This window comes from Priapulus caudatus, unplaced genomic scaffold (genome assembly GCF_000485595.1).
Source record: "Priapulus caudatus unplaced genomic scaffold, Priapulus_caudatus-5.0.1 Scaffold247, whole genome shotgun sequence".
Classification (NCBI taxonomy): domain Eukaryota; kingdom Metazoa; phylum Priapulida; class Priapulimorpha; order Priapulimorphida; family Priapulidae; genus Priapulus; species Priapulus caudatus.
The window spans coordinates 122473-131031 of NW_014577308.1; the positions used below are offsets into that span (position 1 = coordinate 122473).

The window sequence follows — 8559 nt, forward strand, 5'->3', positions numbered from 1 at the left end:
AGAAGACATAGGGGTGGCTAGTGGACTACTGTGCTATGCTACAATTTAAGCCGCAATCGATTTCTTAGACTGTCACGAGATTTTGTTCGTGTGGCGAATCATGCGTTGAGGGAGTTCATGCCCTCGGCTCTAGGTGTTTTGGATACCCCGTCTACGTTCAGGAACGTAGGTCCTGTTTACAAGTCTGTCTAAACTGCCATTGCAATAACCGTAGTATTTCAGCGTAATATGGCTCATAGGGTCTATGTCCCCCAGGGTACTGCCGGAACGTACCCTGGGTACGGTCCGGTATACCGGAACGAATACTGGAACGTGTACCCTGGTAACTATTTGATATGGTTAGGATTAGGGTTAGGGTTAGGGAATAGGCGTAGGCGACTCCCTAGACTCGTTAGTGGAGTAGGCGAGGTACGGTCCAGCATATTAGATAGTACCAGGGTACGTTCCGGCAGTACCCTGGGGGACATAGACCCTCTCAGCGTTAGTAACTTGAAGCTAATTAGTGTTACGCTTGCAGTGCTGATGTTATTGCTGTTGTTTTTGATTTTTGTTTTTGTTGTGGTGTTGATGATGATTGATAATGGTGATAATGCGGCTGCTGAATGATTGATGATAAAGATAGTGCTGCTGCTGAGTGATGGTCATGCATGGTGTTTCCTCAGCCTCAGGCTCATGATATGTATACTTTGCTGACAGTGATCACAGACCTGTAAGTACAAATGTGATGAAATGAAGGGTTGTTTTAATTTACTGCAGGCGTTTGATTCTATGTGTATTGGTGGAGTGGACATGCATGGCAACCGACTGGTTACACGTATTACACGGCTACCAGACAGAACTGCTGAGGTATTTATATTTACCCCTGTCATAGGTTATATCATGAATTAGCCTATGTTTATTAATTATTAAAAGGCTATCTAAAAATTACGAAACTAGAGTGTTAGACTTATGTTGATCCAATCCATATGCATGCATGCAGACACGTACGTGTGTGACAACTTGCACATGACACACTGGCTTCAGGGATTTGAGGCGCGGCAGTAAGCTCAGCTGCAGCGCCAGGCGGTTGGCTGATGGCAGGGGAAAGGTGAGAGCCTTAGCGTGGCAGAGAAAAGTCCAGAATTGTGCGGAGACAAGGTTTTAGTAATAACCTCTAGTGCTGGATTGCACATGGAGGGGCGTTCGGTCAGGGGCGTGAGAGTGGGTTTGTTCTGTGTAGGCGGGATACAGAATTGTACTGGAGAACATGTATTAGCTAGCAGATGGCTAAATATGAGCAAGAGTACATAATGGGAGATTAATGGTACATAATCTCCCATTATGTACTCTTGATATGAGTCATCACCGGTTAGAGACGTTAGTTGTCGCCCACTAGAGACTGGAGTCTTCCTCCACTGGAGTCCTGCTGGGGACCTGAGTTCTCACTCGTTGGAGAACCAAATCATTGCCCATGTTATCATAACATATAGTACCGGTCACTGCCGGTACTGCAAACATTAAAGGGACAGTAGCCTCTAGGATTTTACTGCATACAACTGTACTTACTGTATAACAAATCGTCTATACTCTATACCCACATGTATTTGTCACCAGATACTTAATTAATTATTTACACATCAACGCTACGAAATTTGAACGGCGCCATGACACCCGCGACCGTGCTGCCACCCTGAAAAAGTTGCGTATTTGCATTTTTATTTTGCAGGTAAATGACCGAGGGCTAATCACAAAAGTGCAATTATATTTATACCTAAATGCTATTTAACCGAACGATATTCATTTTAGGGCAAATTTATCCATATTATAACTGAAACTATATGTCGTTTATAAGATATTACAATCCTTTTGCTTTTAAATGAATAAATAAGAAATACCCTCGGTCTGTAGCCCTTGGCTGGAAAGTGGTTTTGCGCAACTTCTCAGATCGTGCGCTTTGAGTGGCGCCACCGTCGTTGTAATCAAACTGTAGTCGTTAGTTTTAAAACATTAAAAAAAAATATTTCTAATGGTGATTGAACCATGAAACTTTTTATGTAGCGCAATTATAACCTAAATTAGCTGAAAATAACCCTAGAACCTAGAGGCTACTGTTCCTTTAAGTCACATTGGCTGTATTTGTATGCAAGGTGCGGAGTTAGACAGTGTTGTTTTTCTACTAATATTTAGTGATGTATTTGGATATTGTTTAGTATATGTGGTAGTGGTTTGGCATGTGAGAGTGGAATTGTATGCAGTAGAGATAGGGGTTTTGAATCTTCCAACCATGCCCGCCTTTAATATAATTTTGTACATTGCTTTATACGTTATACATCAATACTTCTACATTAAGGTTGTTCGTCATGTTGGAATGAGCTCTTACACTTATAATACGGCTATTAGGATCATAGGATATTTGGATGTTTGGATGTTTGAGTGTGTGTGTGCGTGCATGTGTGCGTGCGTGCGTGCATGTGTGCGTGCGGTGTGTGGGTGCGTGTTCAGGTTAGTGTGCGTGTGCGTGTATGTATGAAAAAATTAATGATTATTTATATAACCATATGCCTTCTCACAAATGCTGGTTGCACTTTTTTTGGAATTTTTTTTTTAATGAAAATTTTAACTTCACTTTATGTATGTATCAATGTACCTCAATGTAAACATGTTTGTCAAGTCTATATTTGCAACACAAACCATGTTGACTGCAATGGTTAAACTTTACCTGGCAAAACCATGCATATAGCAGCAAGATGTATGCACTTTTCAAATGAAAAAATGAATGACCACTCTTTTCCAATAAAATATAATTGAATATAGCTATAGTTTCAGCTATTGAGTAATTCTACATTATTATGAAAACATGCACGTTTTAAAAAGATAGAATAAAATCAATATTAGCTGTCCATTTTTTTAAAATCTGACCAGTATTTCACTTGTGAATCTTCCTGCTGTAGGTATGGCTGATGTTGAAGCTAGCTGATGGCCAATACTACCATTTTCCTAGCTTCCCTGACACCAGGGTGTGCAACTGTGACGGGGAAAGCTTTACTGCCGGAGGATTGCAATTTGAATTGCTTAAACCCCTGATGAAGTGGAGGGTAACATTTAATGGCCTGCTTAGGTATGTAGTTTTATTGACTACCCTATCATACATTACATATATTAAATGGTAATATTTCCAGAATTCATTTTAATAATAATTGTGTTTTTTACTAGGGAAGGAGAGATAAATGAATGGAATCCAGAAAGTGAAGGAAAGTTGGTGCATGTAAAGTTTGCTTTCATGTATGTATTCTGCATTAATTATGTACCTAACGAGTATGTACTCGATTTTAAATGTAAAATTGTTCAATGAAGTTTTTATACTTAATAATTAAAGTTCAGATACAAAGATATCATGTATGATAGTCGTGGGCAATTTTATGGAAGGTCACAATAGATGTAGTCCGAGCAAAGGTCAATGTATCGATCACTAACTAAATATTGTATTCTTAATATCTATAATGTATATATGTATTCTATTCTGTGATCGTATATATATATATATTCCTATATACAAAGTATAATTATTCAATTACGTACTTAATTACTACCAGGGTATATATAAAGTCAGAGTTCGAAATCCTAGCGGGCCCGCGGGCCCGATGGCCGTATTTTAAGGCTCGGGCCTGCATTTCTAATACTAGCAGGCCCGACGGGCTTGTAGAAAATCCACCCCCAGCATGCAACTAGCAGCATGCACTATTGATCTCAGTGCCGGATTCAAGAAGAAATGCGTACGCACAAGTGCGTGCGCTGAAAATTTAGAACACCTCTTTAGTTGGCATTCAAGAAACATGCGCGTGATGTTCGGACGCACAGGTTAGTACAGAGGCGTGTTCAACAGAGCGAACGCTCGATGCGAACGCTCGCTGCACGAACGCAGCGGCTCTTGAACGACACACGAGCGCTCGCTGTGTGCTGGCTTTATCCAAGATGGCGGCCCCCATGGAGGGTTACTCAGCAGATTTTAATCGCGAGATTTTAATGTCTTCGAACAAGTACTGTTAAACGAATTAGCAGACGAAATTGATACGAATTGAATTTAGAAGTAAATGAATGAATGAAAAATGAAATGAAGTTGAAATAGATTGTAAATTAAAGTCAGAAATGTTAGATTCGCATTTGCCAGATTGCCCGTCGCCATCTTGAAAACAACTCGCGCGCTGCGCGAACAGCCTCTGGAGCTTGCGAGCGCTCGCTGAGAAGGCTGTTCGCTCAGCGCGCGAGTTGTTTACAAGATGGCGATGGGAAATCTGGCGAATGCGAATTTAACATTTCTGACGTCAATTATTACTACACACTTCTCTTTATATATATAACTTATTTTCTTTTTTTTTCCGCCTCAGGTCCCTGTGTACCTAAATGCCTGTTTGTGCGTACGAACGTAAACCATTGTAAAAATTTCTAATTTCAGACTTTTATTTAAAAAAATTGCTGCCGTATCTAGGGAATGATGAGGGCCTGTAAAATCCCTTACCTACATGCCCGGTGGGCCTGTAAATTTTCAAACTAATTTCTACCCCTGAAAGTAATCAAAATGAAACTAATTTTGCTTTTTAATTCTTAATTACCTTTATATATAGCTTAATATAAAGATTATATATACCCGTATATATACCTTAATATTTGTAAAACAAATTACTATTGTAACAGTATGTAAAGAGGGAGCTAGCCTATAAGATAGAGTGCAAATGTTTCCGTGATTTTAGGTCCATTGGCTAGCTGTTTCCACAATCTGACCAAACATGCACAGGCACATGCACTTACATTGATACCTAGAACAGTGGATGCATCTTATCACGAATAAAATTTTTTATTCTGATACTTTGATGTTATTATCCTTGATATAGATTAGAACTTTTACTTGAGCCGATGTTAGGAATATAGCATTATACAGTACACTGGTATATGGCAGAAGTCATCTGTTCTCACATCTGTATCTCTATACTCATGCACCACTCAAAAGTCATCAATGCTTTGTAATACTTCTGTAGCAGTTGTTTATTCATTCCACTATTTCAGTGTGGCATCATTGTAGTTATCATCCATTTGAACTCGCCCCAACTGTCCTGAAATCAGTTTCTAATATGATTTTTATGTATTATTACCACTGAAGCTAAAGATGTTTGTGAAGAGCATATTTTATTTATAAGGAAATATTTATGTTTTACTTATTTACATTTTCCCTTCTACCAGTCCCTTCCATAGATGTAGAAGATGTACACACAAGTCCACGGTATCATTGTATAATGGCAGTAACATCGGAGGCAGGGCAGTAGTCTCTATTACACTAACTCCATATATGTTCTTTCTTTGTATTTTTCTCTACATTCCTATTCATATTATGCTCGTCATCAATCCTTTATTATTGTCATTATATTAACCATGTTATACAGTTGGACAGCCCTTACTGGAGAGTTTTCTGATGAGAATGACAGTGACCCATGCACAGTGTCTGATGCAGTTGCTAGAGAACCATGGCGTAGAAAACTCAAGGATAATTTATTGAACATTAGGTAATCATGGTTTCATCTTCAGGATCATATCTACGGTGCACTCATGCATGAATCTTTCATTAAAATTGAAATTATTTACACAAATGCTATTTACATGATACCCACTGTATAACTGATATCAGATGACAAGTAAATTAATATCATTAGTTTTTTAAAATCACTATTAGTAATGATACTATTTGCTTACCACTGTAGTAAGGTGAATCAGAGGTATGAGGTATGTGGACAGCTGCTCGGTAAACTAACTGTGGAAGGTGAGGCAGAGAGGACACTGTTATTGAGAGGAGTTAGGGAACATTCCTTTGGCATTCGGGACTGGAAGACATACAACAGATACATTTCTACCTGGGGATACCTGAAGGTAGGTGGTTTAAGGGGTTCCTAATATGAATGTGGGTAGTAACACACATGCACATACCAGCAGACATGCGCTACCATTTGATTGCAAACTGCATGATGATGTCAATAACCATAGAGAATTCTATATCTCACAATTTATGTAACACATATAAAACTAGAGCACTCGGAGAGCGCAGACCTCCGCCAAGGCAGCTGAATTCTGTCACTGAAAAATTTAATTAATTAAAAAATTAATTGGATCCGGATCACCACGAAAATGTAAGGAATTCTAAGTTACCCCATTTCTGACCTATCCTGAAAATGCCGGTGAAAACATAACCTCCTGCCAACCCCTTGGCGGAGGTAACAATGTTAATGTAATATATGTAATCTTGTTTTTCAAAGGATGGAACTTTGTACTCATTTTCGGCCAGTAGTATTCCTGACCTTTTGAGTCAGTAAGTATTCTGCAGTTTCTTCTTTGCTGATTATAAAATAATCGGGGCATTTAGGAGAGATGTCAAGAGGGCAAATTTCTCTAGGTTGACCATATTTAATTAACTTTTATAGAATTGATTAATATAAAGAATTGCCTTATATTCTTATACTTACCTTATAAGCATTGTTCTTTTGCATCGCTTCAGCATTGTCAGCGGATACATAGTCCTGCCAAGTGGGCAACGTTGTGTGCTGAAGTCAACCGACCTGCACTTGTCACGACTCGGGGAGTTTACACAGCCTCCTGATAAGTTTGACTTCAACGCTGTGGCAGGTAAACATCAGCATAGTATAATTATTACTGATGATAATATAGAGACGTGTGCAGCTATTCTGGCATGAGCTTAACATACATTGTCAGAATTTTATGTAACATTTTGACAACTAATAGCGCTCTGAATTCCTCTGCTTCCAGGCCATTTCGAGTGCACTATTACAACAGAAAAAAGACAGGAGCAGATTCTCTACGTAGGAGAGAGATGGAGTGCCAAGATTCATGAACAGTTAACTGATGTAACAATAAATGGAGTCAATGGCTGGGGAGTCACAGAGTACATGTACAGGTGCGTAGTGTACTTCAAACTGTGTTAAATTTAAATAAAAATGGAAAAAAAAGTAAACATGCACCACAAACCTGGCTAGCTTTCATGAATAAAATAGTTCAAAAACCATTTTTTTAACTTGTCTGAATGTTCATGCATTAAGCACCGTCTTGAAGTCTACGTTTGACAGAGTAACAGAGCAGTGTGCACGTATGCATATGTGTTTTTTTCAGCTTTTGAACTAATGGAGTTCCTAAATCTCTGTAGCAGCTAATGATTCATTACTGTCACACGTAACTTTGATGTCAGAGCTCAACGTCACACACGCTCAGTAGTCCACATAAGCAATAGGCTGCAAGCATAGAAACGGAGATCACTCTTGTAACATTTTCCATTGTTTTAGGTATGAAGGATCCTGTCCAGTTCCTATTCAGAATTCTACTCCCTTGCCTAGAGAACCAGGTAACGGCTCAGTTTGGGAAATTTTAAAACAAGTTATACAGTTAATTAATTCATATATATTTCATTTATATTTCATTTAATATTTTATTGCAAAAGAATCTGTCTACAATTGTGATCAAAATTGTTGATATATAATTGTAAGTCAACATTAACATAATACATAAATTTGGATTTTTTTAATTCTCTTATGGCAGAGATTGAAAATAAGGACACTCTTGCACTAATGTTTAGCGACCTCAGATGCACTTCTTCTCAGTTAGTTGGAGGCAAGGGAGCACAGCTCGCTTTACTAAGCCAGCTTCCTAGCAAGGTATAGTGGCTTATAAAGTTGTACATTGTATCAGATGTTAATTATGTCATACAAATTATCCTTCTTATGGTCTATGATTACCATCGAGTCTCTTGAAGCTTGTACATATGTATTATGTATATGTGAGCTATGTATAGGATTTCATGTTTATATGATAAGGGGAATCATGAATATTTGATAGTCAGGACCTTTGATGAAGCCTAGCAAATAAATTTTTGCTTTGCGAATCAGTTATGAATTTTGTCGAATTAGTTTTGTATGGCTGACTAATGCCTATTAAAATATTAAGAGAGCGATATCGTGCACACAAATCTTGTTCCTGCCAGTGAGGCTATCAAAGTAATGATGTGAAAGGGTTCATGTTTTAAGTTGAATTTAGATCCATGTTGGGTATATTTTAGCATTAAATTTCCTATTTTGTCTCCACAGTTTCAGGTTCCAAGTGGGTTTTGTCTTACTGTAGCTGCCTACAGACACCACCTGAACAGTAACAAGCAACTTAAAGACCTCATGCAAGAGCTTCAAGATGTGTCTTCGTAAGAATTACAATATTATTAAGATAAGTTATGTCTTATTTTTAGCTCATCTGACATAGTCAGATGCAGCTTGTAGAATCGCATGATCGTCCGTCCGTCCGTCCGGCCGTCCGTGCGTCCGTCCGTCCGTCAACAGTTGGGCACAAATCTTAACCGCTCGACGTACGGTCACGGTATTCGGGTCGTTGGGGGGGATCTTCACAACGAGTTGGGATGTCGAAGCTGGGGGTCAAAGGTCAAAGGTCAAGAGGTGTAAAAGAAGGGGGAACATTCACTCCTTAACTTAACGACGCTTCAACGCAGCAAACGACGAGTAGTACTCGTTGGCGAACCTTGCA

At 38.8% G+C, this 8559-nt stretch overlaps 1 protein-coding gene across 1 annotated transcript in view; it reads left to right on the top strand.

Moving 5' to 3' along the window:
- The window catches only part of LOC106807998 (uncharacterized phosphotransferase YvkC-like), a 31569-nt gene that overhangs the window by 1896 nt on the left and 21114 nt on the right, over window positions 1–8559 (top strand). The window contains exons 3-13 of the mRNA XM_014810537.1: window positions 757–846; window positions 2931–3097; window positions 3193–3261; window positions 5415–5534; window positions 5730–5895; window positions 6279–6331; window positions 6518–6645; window positions 6787–6934; window positions 7317–7375; window positions 7570–7685; window positions 8115–8221. Coding sequence (XP_014666023.1) covers window positions 769–846; window positions 2931–3097; window positions 3193–3261; window positions 5415–5534; window positions 5730–5895; window positions 6279–6331; window positions 6518–6645; window positions 6787–6934; window positions 7317–7375; window positions 7570–7685; window positions 8115–8221 — 1211 coding nt within the window. The 5' untranslated portion in view covers window positions 757–768. The remainder of the gene's footprint in view (window positions 1–756; window positions 847–2930; window positions 3098–3192; window positions 3262–5414; window positions 5535–5729; window positions 5896–6278; window positions 6332–6517; window positions 6646–6786; window positions 6935–7316; window positions 7376–7569; window positions 7686–8114; window positions 8222–8559) is intronic.